Here is a 16,717-nt window from a genome sequence, read left to right as displayed (position 1 = left end):
GGAGACTGACATCAACACCAGGGACGCTGACATCAATATTGGCCTTGGGAAGGTTGATGTCAATGTCAGGACCCTCCAGTTTTGGACCTTTGAAGCCAAATTCTGGCATATGTATTTTGGGCATTGTAAATCCAGTTTTGGGGCCCTTAATGTCAATTTTGGGGCCTTTGATGTCTCCTTCTGGCAATTCAATACCTCCCTCAATATTTGGTACTGAAACATCAACGTCACTTTTCACTTTAGGTCCTTTCATTTTGAAATCCAAATTTGGCAGATTGATATTTGGGCCTGAGATTTTGGGCATCTTCATTTTTGGTCCCTTGATCTTCCAACCGGGACTGCCAATGTCCACATCTGGTACATCGACATCTACGTTTGGCCCCTTAATGTCTACGTCGGCTTTGGGGAGACTGACATCAACATCAGGGACCTTTACATCAATATTGGCCTTGGGAAGGTTGATGTCAATGTCAGGACCCTCCAGTTTGGGACCTTTAAAGCCAAATTCTGGCATACCAATTTTTGGCATTTCAAATCCAGTCTTGGGGCCCTTAATGTCAATTTTGGGGCCTTTAATGTCTCCTTCCGGCAATTCAATACCTCCCTCAACATTTGGGACTGAAACATCACCTTTGACTTTAGGGCCTTTCAGATGGAAATCCACTTCAGGCATGTTGATATTAGGGCCTGTGATTTTGGGCATCTTCATTTTTGGTCCCTTGATCTTCCAACCGGGACTGCCAATGTCCACATCTGGTACTTCAACATCTACGTTTGGCCCCTTGATGTCTAGGTCAGCTTTGGGGAGACTGACATCAACATCAGGGACGCTGACATCAATATTGGCCTTGGGAAGGTTGAGGTCAATGTCAGGACCCTCCAGTTTTGGACCTTTGAAGCCAAATTCTGGCATTTGTATTTTGGGCATTGTAAATCCAGTTTTGGGGCCCTTAATGTCAATTTTGGGGCCTTTAATGTCTCCTTCCGGCAATTCAATACCTCCCTCAATATTTGGTACTGAAACATCAACATCACCTTTGACTTTAGGTCCTTTCATTTTAAAATCCAAATTTGGCATGTTGATATTTCTGCCAGAGATTTTGGGCATCTTCATTTTTGGTCCCTTGATCTTCCAACCGGGACTGCCAAAGTCCACATCTGGTACTTCAACATCTACATCAGGCCCCTTGATGTCTAGGTCAGCTCTGGGGAGACTGACATCAACATCAGGGCCCTTGACATCAATATTGCCCTTGGGAAGGTTGATGTCAACTTCAGGACCCTCCAGTTTGGGACCTTTAAAGCCAAATTCTGGCATACTGACTTTTGGCATTTCAAATCCAGTTTTAGGGCCCTTAATCTCAACTTTGGGGCCTTTAATGTCTCCTTCCGGCAATTCAATATTTCCCTCAATATTTGGTACTGAAACATCAACGTCACCTTTGACCTTAGGTCCTTTCATTTTGAAATCCAAATTTGGCATATTGATATTTGGGCCCGAGATTTTGGGCATCTTCATTTTTGGTCCCTTGATCTTCCAACCGGGACTGTCAATGTCCACATGTGGCACTTCAACATCTACATCTGGCCCCCTGATGTCAATGTCAGCTTTGGGGAGACTGACATCAACATCAGGGACTTTGCCATCAATATTGGCCTTGGGAAGTTTGATGTCAATGTCAGGACCATCCAGTTTTGTGTCTTTGAAGCCAAATTTTGGCATGCTGATTTTTGGCATTTCAAATCCAGTTCTGGGGCCTTTCATGTCAACTTTAGGGCCTTTAGTGTCTCCTTCCGGCAATTCAATACCTCCCTCAATATTTGGTAGTGAAACATCAACATCACCTTTAACTTCAGGACCTTTCATATTAAGAGCTAGACTTGGCATGGTGATGTTTGGGCCTGAGATTTTTGGTATCTTTACTTTAGGTCCCTTGATGTTCCAACCTGGACTGCCAATGTCAACGTCTGGTACTTTAACATCGAGATCTGGACCCGAGATGTCTACGTCTGTTTTGGGGAGACTGACATCGACATCAGGGACCTTTATGTCAATATTAGTCTTGGGAAGGCCGATGTCAACGTCAGGACCCTCCAACCCACCTTTAAAACCAATTTCTGGCATACTTATTTTTGGCATTTCAAATCCAGTTTTAGGGCCCTTAATGTCTAATTTTTTGCCTTTGATGTCAATTTCCGGCATGCTGATTTTCGGCATTTCAATTCCATTCTTTGGGCCCTCAATGTAAACTTTGGGACCTTTAATGTCTCCTTCCGGCAATTCAATACCTCCCTCAATATTTGGTACTGAAACATCAACATCACCTTTGACTTTAGGTTCTTTCACTTTGAAATCCAAATTTGGCATACTGATATTTGGGCCTGAGATTTTTGGCATCTTCATTTTTGGTCCCTTGATCGTCCAACCGGGACTGCCAATGTCCACATCTGGTACTTCAACATCTACATCTGGCCCCTTGATGTCAATGTCAGCTTTGGGGAGACTGACATCAAGGTTAGGGACCTTTACATCAATATTGGCTTTGGGAAGGTTGATATCAACATCAGGACCCTCCAGCTTTGGACCTTTAGAGCCAAATTCTGGCATTCGTATTTTTGGCATTTCAAATCCAGTTTTGTGGCCCTTAATGTCAACTTTAGGGCCTTTAATGTCACCTTCCGGCAATTCAAAATTTCCCTCAATATTTGGTAGTGAAACATCAATGTCACGCTTCATGTGAGGACCTTTAACATGTAAATCCAGTTTTGGCACGTTTATATTCGGGCCTGAGATTTTTGGCATCTTCACTTTAGGTCCCTTGATGTTCCAACCTGGACTGCCAATATCAACATCTGGTACTTCAACATTGAGATCTTGACCCTTGATGTCTACATCAGTTTTTGGGAGATTGACATCACATTTCGGGACCCTAATGTCAATATTGGTCTTGGGTAGGTCTACGTCAACATCAGAACCCTCCAGTTTGGGACCTTTAATGTCAAATTTCGGCATACCAATTTTTGGCATTTCAAATCCAGTCTTGGGGCCCTTAATGTCAATTTTGGGGCCTTTAATGTCTCCTTCCGGTAATTCAATCCCTCCCTCAATATTTGGTCCTGAAATATTAACGTCACCTTTGACCTGAGGACCTTTTACATTTAAATCCAATTTCGGCATGTTGATATTCGTGCCTGAGATTTTTGGCATCTTCACTTTAGGTCCCTTGATGTTCCAACTTGGACTACCAATGTCAACATCTGGTACTTCAACATCGAGATCTGGACCCTTGATGCGTACATCAGTTTTTGAGAGATTGACATCAACTTCAGGGACATTGACATCAATATTGGCATTGGGGAGGTTTATGTCAACATTAGGAGCCTCCAGCTTTGGACCTTTGCCACCTGGAGAAACCTTAATATCAACTTTTGGGTCTTTGATAGCAATTTTAGGTGCTTTAATTTCTCCATCTGTACCTATAACTTTAGAGCCTTTAAGAGTCAAACCTGGAATGGAGATATGTGGACCTGAAATTTTTGGTGCTGTGAAATCTGGGCCTTGAACGTCCATCTCAGGAATCTTGACATCAATACCAGTCTTTCTCAAGTTTATGTTAATGTCAGGGTCCTGCTCTTTGGCTTTCATATTTTGTTCAAGACTCTGTAATGACAGATCTTTGTCTCCTTTGATTTGTGGGCCTTTAATATTTAATTGCACATTTGGCATTGTAATACTCGGGCCTGATATGTCAGATTTGGGAAATGTTTTACTAATCTTTGTGCCCTTTAGTTCTTGAGTGTTTATCTCAGGACTCTGGATTACCACATCTTGTATTTTTACATTCCCATCCATCTTTGGGGTTGACACGTTCACTTTTCCTTTTATTTGTGGACTTGTCTGATTAATCTCAATTTCCTGAGTTTTCACATCAAACTTTGAACCTTCTGGTACATGTGATGTTATATTTATTTGAGGCATTTTGAAATCCCCTTCGTTCTGCTTAAGAGTTGGGCTGTGAACATGATACTTTTTTGTTTGAATGCTGATGTTAGTATTTGCAGAAGGACCTTTCAATTCACTTTCAGCATCTGTAAAACCTCCACTCAGGGATATGTTTGGAATATGAATGGAGCTGGATTCCTTTGCATGTTTGTCACTAATGGTAATTTCAGGTAACTTTACCTTTGTTCCTTCACCCTCTTGTATTTTATCTATGGATGTCACAAAAATCTGCTTTCCTTTTCCTGGTACAGACACACAAATCGACCCTTCGTTGTCATTATCTGTTGTAAATTCTTTGCTACCTCCTGTCCCTCCCATTGAAACATGCCTACTACCAGTGTTTGAACTTTCTCTTAGCTTGTAAGAGACATTGCCCAAGTCAAAAACTCCTCCTTCAGCTCCCACTTTACCCGAAGGGCTGCCATGTGAGATATTTATTCCAACTGAGCCATCCTCTGCATCTGGATTTTGCCCCTTGAAATCTGAGCTTGAAAGCTCAAGTTGCTCACTTATGCCACTCGGCATATCCACGGTGTAGGTGGTGATGCGACGGGTTACAGTTGTAATTGTGCTGCCATCGCTACTTGTGCTGCTATGCCGCTCCGTCCGCACATCTACTCCTTCGGCAAGGTCTTCAGACTTGAGTCTTGGTTTGATCTTCCTTGTGTAAATCCTTTTGTAGTCCTCATCATCTCCACTCTGATCAGAGAAAAACAGAAGGCATGCAGCATTGGAATAGTACCTATGTGCTGATTACATAAGAGCAAAGCAAGACTTACGAGGAGGATGTCTGGACTGGTGCTTCCTAACTTCCCCTCCCATGTCAAAGTACCCAACGGAGAACGACATGGTGTGCTCAGGGGAGAGCAGCATGGGGATTTGTCTTTATTTTGTAGTTTCAATCCAACCTTGTGACGGTTCAGTGTCTTCAGCAGCTCAGATGTTTCTTCTGAGCTCATTTTGTCAAAATAGATTGTTGCACCCACAATCTGGTCACCTATTAAAATAAGTTGCACGAGGTTCAGTAAGAACAATTAATAAACTAAGTTTGGTAGCAGTTTACTAGAAAAACAAAAGAACAGAATAAAAGAAAACAAGAAGAAAAACTACCTTCATAGACTTTTCCAGATCGTGCTGCTGGTGACTCTCCTTTCACTTCTTTTACAAAGATCTCTCCTTCACTTGTCTGTTCAATCGTCAGGCCAGTTTTATCTGGACCCTCCCAGTCCGGAAAGAGCACTTCCCTTGTTTCCTCTTCATCCGCCATCTATACATATGGACACACATATAATAATCGCTAGTTATGATGTGGCAAATTCAAATTTGTCTTTACTTTGTGAAAAAGTATCAGAGATACCTTGTTTTGTTTCTTGTGCACTCAAGCCCTGGTGGGAAAGAACGTCACCCTCTTGGTTTCCTGCATGAGGAAAAGGTTATTAAAGCATTGCAAATGCAGAGACAACTAAATACATTTTATTTCATTCCAGACAACACTGTATTTCACTCACGTCTCAATCATTAGACAATATACCCAAATAATCTGACTTGCAGTTCCCAATGATCAACACTAGAGGTTGGTAAAATCCTTTCAGACAATACAGGCTCATTCTCACTACTCTAAGTCTTGAGTCAAATCGTCCCTGTTTTGCAAAATCAACCCAATAGGACACCGCCTACTTTCCAAATTAAAGTTGCAAAACAGTTATCACTGCATGTATGATGCCAAGTGCTACAAGAGGTAGGGAGGTAGAGAGGTAGATAAGGTGGGTTAGGGTGGATGGATGGATGGATGGAGGGAGGGAGGGAGGGAGGGAGGGAGGGAGGGAGAGAGAGAGAGAGAGAGATAGATAGATAGATAGATAGATAGATAGATAGATAGATAGATAGATAGATAGATAGGTAGGTAGATAGATAGATAGATAGATAGATAGATAGATAGATAGATAGATAGATAGATAGATAGATAGATAGATAGATAGATAGATAGATAGATAGATAGATAGATAGATAGATAGATAGATAGATAGATAGATAGATAGATAGATAGATAGATAGATAGATAGATAGATAGATAGATAGATAGTGTGTGTGCGTGTGCATGCGTGCGTGCGTGCATGCGTGCAAGCGGTTAGTTGCGGAGATTCTTGTGAAATAAACTGATTCAATACCAACAGAGCATCATCCAACATTGATGTGTACACACCCTCTCTAAGCCTCAACAATTTTACAAATATTGTCAAAGTAATTTCAATATTTGGTGGCCAGCAAATGATTAGTAATAGCCTGAATAAACAGTTTGGAAAACAAATGATCTGGTCCTTCACAACATCAGCACAGTCAACACTATAAAATGATAGACACACTTTTTAAAAATATTAAAATAAAGTTAATGTAAATACTCTGTTAATTATGTCTTACCCTCCAGTCTAGTATTTAATACTTCTCTAATTATGCCCTGCGATTGGCTGGCAACCGGTTCAGGGTGTCCCCCGCCTACTGCCCGATGACAGCTGGGATAGGCTCCAGCACGCCCGCGACCCCCGTGGGGACTAAGCGGTTCGGAAAATGGATGGATGGACTTCTCTAATTAACGATATACAGCATTATACTTACGTTACTAATCTTTGGTGAATATGTTACTTTTTAAAAGATACCAAGTAGCAAAGAACATGAGGAATCTGAGACAAAAATAAAGAACCAGCACAGCATTTGGAGGATTTGGAGAATTTCATGAGACTAAACATCATTAAGCAAGGGGTTGTATTACTGCATGGTTTGCATCCTGGACACTGCTCACGTGGATGCACCATGCAATATGCCCAATAAACACGTCCATTTAAAGATTGGCCCCGTGTGACTGAAAGCATACGGAGAATGCATGCTATGCTTTGAGACAATATTAATCTTGCTCTCTAAAATAGATTTTCTTAGTCTCTCGAGTCTGAATACAAAGGGCCAGGGTCAACGCTTCAGCACATGCAGGGTAAAGGGATAGTACAGATTATGCCGATGACTCACAGCCATTTGCAACCCGATCTTCTGACTTCATTTTTACTCAGTTATTGTGACATGTTGCCTCGACTGAAGTTTGAATCTATTCCAACCTCAGGCATTGCAATAAACGTTGTTTGACAGACACTGTCATACATTGCTTGAGACCATAATTTAAGAACCCTGTTGGATAATTTTTGAGTCATTCTGACTGCTCCAATAATCCCATTCTAGCTGTGTTTCGAAAAATCTGAGAATTGCCATTGGATGTTGCTAACGATGAACCTCAACTTTACACACCAAGCAAAATGGCAGACCTGTGATGTTTTGCTGCTACAGTACGTTCCTGTCATTGCATCATGGCAATATACTCTACTGTCATTAATTGGGCAGATGTGTACAGACCAGCAACTGGTTGAAACATCACCATAAACTACTCGTCAGCTAGTTACTGTCAATCACTCGATTTTGTTTCAACTGCATTCTGAGCTCTTACTCAGTTATGAAAATTGCTAGTGTTAGACTAAGAATTCCATCATACTGTTTGTGATATGCACTGCAAATTGCAATCAGAGAATAAAAACACTGTGTCAGTCAAAACTGAAAATTATTATTTGTTGGATTTTCCTACATTTTTACTTTGGGTCTTATTTGGCTGTGCAGGGTTTGCCCATGTTATGCAGCCCGTGATGGTAATTATTATTAATATTTGTTTACCCTCTTTCTTTTACAAATTTCATAGTCGCTCTTCTTTACCGTGAGTAAAACATTTGGGGTGTAGTTTTGTCACACTTTTGCTATGTTTCTAGAAAGGGAGGAGGGGAGGGGTCGCAGCTACCGGCAAGAAGGCTGGAGGAAACAACTTTAGTTGAGAAAGGTGAGGGCAGGAAATGATGGGCAAAAGACAAAAAGTGGGTGAGATAGCTGAGGGATTGCTGGACACCTTATACGTTAACTAGAGAGGGAGTGAAAGAAAACAAGAGAGCAGTAAAGCAAATATAACACATGGTTATCGCAGGAGTGAGCTCCGAGCTTGGTGATGGGCAAAATGAGCAAAAGACAAAAAGTGGGTGACACAGTTGAGGAATTGCTGGAGGAATGACACCTTCTGAGTTAACTGGCGAGGGAGTGAAAGAAAACAAGAGAGCAGTAAAGCAAATATAACACATGGCTATCGCAGGAGTGAGCTCCGAGCTTGGTGAGAGGTGACGCTCAAGGGTAGTCCTAGTCCTTCAACCTTTTATTAAATTCTATCTCAAGTATTCCAATGTCCCTCTCTTTGAGAGGTTTATGATACGATAATTGCTCTTAACAGATCCTGCTATATACGGTTGATATTAAAAATCTACACACCCATTTATATGCCAAGCTTTTGATGATTAAAAAAAATAACACCAGGATAAATAATTTCAAAACGTTTTCTACCATTAATATAATATTTAACTTTTATGAGATACTTTTAACATCTCATCTCTTAAAAAGCGTAAGTAAAATAAACAACTGCAATAATGTGGTTGCACAACCATGCACAACTTCTTATATATGGGATATGGGTGTGGTCAGATTTAACCAATCACATTCAAATTCTTGTTAAATGGGACTTGTCACTCACCTGCCAGCATGTAACATGGCTTTGATTAACCCCAAACATATTTCAGATGTTCATTTTGGGACTTTTCTTTTGTTTCCTGACAGAAGCCTGAGTTTCTTGTGCTAACACTTACTACTGTTTGGAACTGTTTGTAATTCCCTTTACCTTGACTGAGGTCTCAATTTAAGATAAAGAAAAACAGCTCCAAAACATAATGTTGTCACCACCAAGCTTCGCTGTGGGAATGGTGTTAGTTTGGTGATCAGCAGTGTTGTCTTTACTCCAAACATATTTTTTGAAATTATGGACAATGTGTTTATAACCATAACTGGACCATAACAAATTTCTCAGATAGTTTTGAGGGATTTTATGGTCCGATGAAAGCAAGGTTGGAAATTTTGGAAACATTCCAAACAAACACTGGTACAAACTAAAAACAAACTGCTCATCACCAAAAGAACTCCACACCCACAGTTGTGCCAGCATCGTGCTTTGCAGCTGATTTGGTTCAGTTGGAACTTGGGCTTTTTTCAAAAGAGTGAGTCCGAAAAATCAGACTAGAACATCTTTATTTAGGTTCAATCAAAGACACTTGAAATAATAGCAGGTGTGTTCTGAGTCTGAGTCTGAGTCTGCGTGTGACTGCTTAATTTGGAACGCACTTACTTATGAGAGGGTGTGCACACTAATTTTGTTTTGTTTAGTTCTACTGCCACTCTTGAAAATATTTTTTAATCAACTGAGTTCTATAGGTTGTGGGCCTTTTCACAAAAACCTAGCATTTCAACTGGGCTGTGTATACTTTTTCATACCCACCATAAAAGACCATCTTGTGACAATTAATTTGAAAGGATCATATAATTCCAAACAGACTGTTTCTCAATGAGTAAGCTTCTGTTCATCATAAGACAAGCACGCAGTCACACACCATGACAGTCATTATCTGTTCTTTCCCTTTTTACGTCAGTGCCATTCTTTGTGTGCCGTGTTTATGAAATATTTTGAAGATGTACAAACAGGTTTCTTTAAAATAAAAAAATCTTTAAAGGGAATATAAATTAAAGGATAGAGTAGATGAAACACTATCCATCACATATGGTGTGGTTTGGAATGCATTTAGAGCAAACCATAGTGGGACAGTGAGACAGACAAAGTCTTTATTTACTGGACTGTGACCAAAGAACATATGGATATGCCTCTCTGCTCTGCCATTGGTCTACAGGGACAACACAGAGTGATTTCTCCGCGCCTTTTTTTCCGCTCAAAGGGAATAAATCATCCAACGCTGCTGACTATAAACAGGCAAGACTTGCGGGCCCTTATGGATTTGTTTCATAAGAAGGGGGTTCGAGGAACCCAACAGGTGGTGGCTGGGGGAGGAACAAGGGGGTGGCAAGAGGAGGAAACAGGGTGCAAAAGTATCAAGTTTCTATTCGAGTTAGAACAGCGGAGGCATGATCTCGAGTCAAAGGAGGCTTTGCAACAAACATTCCAGCACATTTTGCTCTCTGTCTGCATAATGGAGGGCTGTTCTGAGGTCACACTGACAAGATGGCCTTGGAGTGCAGAAGTGGGAGGGTGGGATCAGAAGTTTAGTTTTCCTTCCCTGACCAGTAACAGCTGTATAAAGAGGATTCCTATTTGACATCATGTCTAGGACAATTACCTTGGATCGCTCAAGCGAGGCCAAGGGCTTCAGTCCGATGCGTTGGTTCTTGTTTTCTTGACTTCTGGTGACAGAAAAGCAGACAGGGTGGTGCTTTATTTAAGATGGTACTTCCACATTGTAATTGGATCACAATAAACAACCAAATAAGCTCTGCAATGTATTGTACAAAGAAGAGAGAGAAGATAATGATGATCCATTTAGACTTTCCAGTTCCACAGTGAAAGGTTGACTCTCCATGACATATAGCCAACTTGTTATCATATTGTTCATATTTGAAAGTGTTTACCTTAAAATAAAAGAAAAAACAGGCAATGTTTTATCATATATAAATATTTGCACAGCTCAATTCTTAATCCATTTTTTAAATATCACTTTTCTGGCCTCGTTAATATGTTTTCTTGCTGTGACTTGCTCAAGCTCTTGCATGACTACCGCAGATTGTTTCTTCAGCCCATTGGCACATTTGGAAACAAAGCCTTCTCTTTGTTAGACCAAAGTACAAACAGAACCAGACTGAATGTGTTTAAAGGCAGGCATCTACCAGTGGGAACATGCCCCTCTGTATAATTCTTCTGCGACCGGCTGTGCAGCTCCATCGTTAACGCCTCCCTCTTATTATCATTAGTCGGTTAAGTTATAAAAAAAAAGTGTGATCTTTCTTTCCAAAACCCTTAGTTTGCCTAATTTGTCGATATTGCATATTTGAATGAACTTTCCTCCAAAATAGTAGGAACATTGCTGAGATAAATGCTACCCGATAGCTGTTGTCCTTCTGTTTGCGTAAGGAGACCAGTGGTACAGCAGCTGTGCACACTTTGCATCCTGCACTCTTGTTGCGGTATCATAATCATCAGGCTGCTGTTGAAGCAGCAATGCAATAAAATTATTCAAACAAACTCACAGGTGTAGTCACTAAATTTACAGAAAACAAAATTAGATAGGTGTGTGAACTGCATCATGTTATGACTTGCTTGTGGTGAGATTTGTTGCTGATTCACTTGTGTTGACTTTATAGTGTGTCAAAAGATAACAGACACCCTTGATACCCAAATATGAGACCACACAGTGGACACCAACAGTGGGTACACAAAAATGCATGTACAGAAGAAAGCACTGCCTGTGGAGTCCACAAGTCCACTCACATTGCTTCACCTCTGCTATGCTTGCGGAGGGAGAAGCTCAGAGCATGGCCCCACCCAGGCCTTCAGTCGCACACATTCCTTGATAGAGCTGCCGGGCCAGCTGGAATGGAGCCCAGCCTCTCCCCGCACTGACTAACTCCACAGAAATGTTCTCTTCCTGCCTCACTCGGGCTCCATTCTGTGCTGCCCGCCCCACTCCCCCTGTCTACAGTGAGGCCACCACACCCCCAATGTGCAGGTTCTGCTTAAATAAACAAGAACACCACACACATTCACATTACTCACGATCCAGCATGCGCTCTGAAATACTGGGTTTTTAAAGATCACTATCAAATTGTTACATTTGTGCTACAGTCATGCAACTAAACACGTGTTGTACACCTTTGTTCAAACAGCTAACCCTAGTGCGGCAAATCAGTCTGGGGTTCAAGTCAGCTCACGTCAACTTGGTTGCCAAATGTAATCATTTTGATGAACACAAAACAGCAACCGCGTGACCGTGGTTACGGCTCAAGTGTGAGTGAGCAAGCCACTTTAAAGGGTTCCGCAAGGCGCGAAAATAAAGGCCACAAAGAAGAGAGGGAAGAAAGGAGGTAGCAAATTATTGTCAAGCAAAATGGACTCCCTGTTCTCACACTGTGCAACTACAGTAGGGGGAGAAGGCCTCCGCTCACTATCCCTGAAAACATGCAGATAGGGTATGTATGTGTGACGCATAGAAAAGGAATGCATGTCAAGATAAGTGGTTCTCTTCTGTGCTCCACAGTCAACGTTCAGTACTGCATCCCTAAACCAAACCACAAGTCCTGAATGAGAACAAAGTCTGCCCACTGACGCCAGCTGCCCACTTATTAAAACTGTTGTCAGTTTGGGAGAGGTTGGAAAAAACGGGAGATAGACACAAGGAACTTCAACAGACAAAATTTAAGGTCGAGTTAGATGCAGGGCAGGTTTTCATTGTTTTCTCTTGCATTACTGGATATGTGAAGTGGGAGGACCTCCGATTGAATTTCCTCTCCTGAGGTTGATGTTTGAGAGGGAGTGTTTCCTTTAAAACACCAAGGCTTTGTCAAGAAGTGTTGCTTTTTTTGGACGGATTCCATTATTTTCATTTCTGCAATATTAGGACGCAAGGCAATTTGAAACAACTGTTTTTCACAGTACTAAAGCCAAAAGGAATCCTGAATAAAACTCAAAATCAAGATCATATTTTCATATCATATTTTCTTTACCTCGGCTTACATTACCATGTGCGAAAACTGCCAAAACAAAAACAAGATAGCATGTGAGGCTTTGGCACATGATCCATAGCAGCATTAGACACTTCATAATTAAGTTTGGATTTGTTTCTGTCCATGACAGCTGCCATTGAAACAAGAACAAGTGCAAATCCATTCATAGAGCTAGAGAGCAAAAGGTGAAAAGGAGGGCGGAATTGCAAGCATAGTTTCAGAAGGTATATTTATAGTTATTAGACTTTCTTTGACGCAGAGTGCTTGGAAAACTAGACCTGAAGAAAAGTCGAAATTATTTTTGAGATTGCAATGGGAAAAAAGCAAGCCTAACACCCGTGTGTCATGTAATGAGCATCAATATTTGCTGTTTGATAAAAATTACAGAAAGAATCCTTGATCTACTTTTTTCTGGTGGTCCAATTGTTTGATAAAAAATCTGAAAGTAACCTTTGAATCATGCTAGTAACAAAAAAAAACAGGCAGCGGTAAATATAACACTGCAGCATGTCTTCCCTTGTGAGACAATTTGGCTTGCAAGGCTTTCTATGTAAATAACTTTTATTTTATGGCAGATGTATTACCACACCTCTCAAATCACATTATCTCTACAGGCAGACAACTCAAACTGCGGACATTGTGAGACATTCCAAACTTGCGCACTGGATGGACGAGAAGGGAGTGGCTGCAGGGTGGATTGTCTAGGAGGGCTTTTAAAAACTTCACACACTATGGTTACATGTTTAGACGCTGCTCGAGAATGTGTAAACTCCCCTCACAGAAACACTTAAGTATCTAAAAACCTGATATATATATATATATACATATATATATATATATATATATATATATATATATATATATATATATATATATATATATATATATATATATAATATAATATATATAATAAATTCATGATGCAATAGCTGTCACCCTCGTTAAGTTTAGCCTCTATAATCGATCCAAGCATATTGTGGCTGCCTCCCCACACTGGTTAGCCCTCCTATCAGCACTCTAACAGGCCCAACAGAGGAAAAGGAAACGGAAGTGTGTGAGACCACTTTCTTTCCGTTCTGCCTAGCCCATTCTGCTCCTTTTGGCCAGTATGGCAATACAATAAGAAAAGAATAGCCAGTGCTGAAAAAAAAAAAAATGTCTTTGTCACCTTTGCCTTAAGGATGAAAGTGCTGTTGTTTACTAGTGAGCAAGACTATGCGAATGCTTGGTGGTCAGGTGATCATTGATTAATTTATGATAATAACAATAATAATAACAATAATAATAATAATATTAATAATTATTATTATTATTATTAATATTATAAATTACTTAATGTTGAAGGTTAGTATTGATAAGTGGGCGCAAATAAGATCCATTGCATTTTGGCGGAGGTCTGGCCTCACCTGATTTCCATGATAGCTTATGACACACTGTCACATGGTTGGCACAGGCACCAAAATGAGTGACAGGATGAAAATAGCATAACTTCATGCAAAAGAGTGTTTTTCATGAAAATGTTTTTAACAACTTCACATGACACCATAATATAGTCTCTAAGTCAGTTCATTGCTTAGCGACACGAGTATTCAAACAAACGGCATTTGCCTCGAGCCAGAACAAGGCCCCGTTCACTGGGGAGTATTTCACAACCAGTTCTGAGGCTTTCATCACCTCCAATCTACATTGCATATTTATTCATTTTTGTGTCATGCAGGTATATGCATGACAGAGTAACATGTTATACAACCTTCACACCACATTATCACCAAGTAAAACATGAAGAATGACATTTCAAGAGTACTATTGCCAAAGTACACTACAAGAGACCCTTTGCCCGGCCCCCGAGAATGATTTGGCTCTGTGAGCGACCTATGTCAGAGTCAATCACCTTGACAGGAGCAATTTGAGAAACGGCAGACATTTACAACCTTAGAGCCGACAGCAAAGAGTCTGCAGAGAAGAGCAACAGTGCACTGAAATGCGTTTTCTTTTTTGGGTGTGGCAGGAGAGCGCTGCAAGGCTGGGCAACTGCACACGTTGACATTTTACTCTTTGATAGAATTCAACAAGAGATGAAGAGATGAGTTGACTTGTTGCTGCAGTAACCCCCCCCCCCCACACACACACACACACCCCACCCCGGTTTTACTCGCTTGGAGTGAACTTGATCCAGATGAAGAAGATTCTACTTGGAAGCATATCTGAAAGGATGTTATATACTTTTATCAAACTTGTAGACACAGGAAAGACATCTTAGTCACCAACGTGCAGAGGCTTAGTTCCCTCTTTATGCCTCAGACCTGGTTTCAATTAGCTTGTCTTTCCTAACCACTGCATTCCATTACCCCACCACCACCACCCCTGCCCCCCTTCACTGACTCCCTCCTTCGTACTCTCGCTTCCCTTCTTCCTCTCTCCTTCTACCCTCATTTCTCCTGCGCTGTGCCCCTGTCCAACCAAGGACACGTGAAGAAACAGAGAAAGACGAAAAATCTGGCAGAACAAAATATTTGTAGCATTGAGCCAAGAGGTCAAAACAGCAACTTTGACAATCTATTCCTGGAAAGTTATGCAAACCCCGGACTCACACATATTACAACGATGAAGCAGAATTGTATGTTTTCAATTATCCATCTTTGGAAAAGAAAAAATACCCTCAATTGCATAATGACAAGTAAACTAAAGTTAAAGTTATTAGTTTAAAGTTATTAAAACCAAGCATATATTTTCTTTCCGCAACCAGCACTGTTGATACGTTTTGGTACTTTTGGTAGATTTGCTATTAATTTTTAAGCATGGAGATTTCGGCTGCAGAAAGGGTGTGCCTCTGTGAGGAGAAGAACACAGGCAGAGAGAAAAAGGAGGGGGTGGAAGGAGGCGAAGGAGAGGAATCCACACCCAGACTGGTTGGTGGCTTCAGACGCGCATGGCTGTGTAACTTTACTTTTTAAACGTCGACATGCCTTGCAAGCCTTTGCCAATGCTGACATGCAACGCAGGAAAACATCAAGTGATAAGATCAACACAGGCAATTTGACTCTTATCTTGACAGTCATTGCGCTATTCAACTGTCATCAAGTGTGCGGAATACTCCAGTGCAACTTGAAAACCACAAATCCACGTGTTGAATATAAACAGTTTTGGAATGTATCAGAGTTTTTGGTCAAACAAATCCCAATGCAAATACAATGCAGTAACTATCACAGTGAGTTCAGCTTTAATCCATGAAAAGTATTTGACTCGCAAGCTGTTGCGCAGTTAAAGGAAAAGTGAAGTGCGCAATTCCACTCTGCTCCTGCAGGTTCACACCCACTTTTGGAACCTGCTCCATTTGAACTAAAAAAGGGAATTATCATAAAATTTTAACATCACCCCCGCTTTTTAGAAAAGAAAAAAAAAACACTAAGAAATTTTTACTACTGATACACTCAACACTACTGCCATCTGAACTGTGACAGAAATGCTGGCCTGCCAAGTTTTCCACTTTTTGTTAATTATTACAATGTTTTTCGCCTATGATAATTACTTGAGACAAAGCTCAGATGACAGCAAGAATATGAAGAATGTATAGTATAAAACTGGATCCATACCTGTGCGCACACGTTGCGCCCGAGAAGCCTCACACAAGCTTGAGCATCCTTGAAAACGTTGTCGTCTTTCCCTTCTCCCCAGTCCAAGAAGAGCGCTTCTCAACTTTGTCTGACGAAATTCTATGACTTCTCCAACTTTTCGATCAAGTAAAGTTTCCAGGGCGTTTTCTTTCCCCCCACACGCTCTTTCTCCCTCCCTCCTCTCTGCTGAGTTGATTTTAACTTCTTTTTTTCCCTGTGTAGCTGCTCCTCTGGGCTGAGCAGAGTGCTCGGATAGGGTGCTGGGTTGGGTTGCTGGTTTCCAGAGGGGAGGGGACCAGTGTGAGGGAGTGGTTCTTCGCTGCCATGGGACAACCTACGAAGGAGCGGCCCTTCGTAGCCATGGGACAACTGACTACTCCACATGGGGAACCTTAAAACAAAAAAGAAAGCAAATGTCAACCGTAATGACAAAAGAACTTTACCTTTGTTAACACGTTAAAATACCAGTACAGTA

At 41.0% G+C, this 16,717-nt stretch overlaps 1 protein-coding gene across 1 annotated transcript in view; it reads right to left on the bottom strand.

The window, feature by feature from the left end:
- Positions 1–16,411, bottom strand: part of ahnak (AHNAK nucleoprotein) — a 31,128-nt gene extending 14,717 nt beyond the window's left edge. Inside the window, exons 1-10 of the mRNA XM_037261463.1 lie at positions 16,222–16,411; positions 10,252–10,315; positions 5,361–5,420; positions 5,114–5,270; positions 4,783–5,000; positions 2,525–4,702; positions 1,577–2,476; positions 1,252–1,534; positions 830–1,203; positions 26–781 (exon numbers count right to left, since the gene is read on the bottom strand). Coding sequence (XP_037117358.1) covers positions 26–781; positions 830–1,203; positions 1,252–1,534; positions 1,577–2,476; positions 2,525–4,702; positions 4,783–5,000; positions 5,114–5,270 — 4,866 coding nt within the window. The 5' untranslated portion in view covers positions 5,361–5,420; positions 10,252–10,315; positions 16,222–16,411. The remainder of the gene's footprint in view (positions 1–25; positions 782–829; positions 1,204–1,251; positions 1,535–1,576; positions 2,477–2,524; positions 4,703–4,782; positions 5,001–5,113; positions 5,271–5,360; positions 5,421–10,251; positions 10,316–16,221) is intronic.
- Positions 16,412–16,717: the final 306 nt, after the last annotated feature.

Source organism: Syngnathus acus, chromosome 10 (genome assembly GCF_901709675.1).
Source record: "Syngnathus acus chromosome 10, fSynAcu1.2, whole genome shotgun sequence".
NCBI classification, from domain to species: domain Eukaryota; kingdom Metazoa; phylum Chordata; class Actinopteri; order Syngnathiformes; family Syngnathidae; genus Syngnathus; species Syngnathus acus.
The sequence above is the reverse complement of the archived record's forward strand: the minus strand, read 5'-3'. Positions and strand labels throughout refer to the sequence as shown.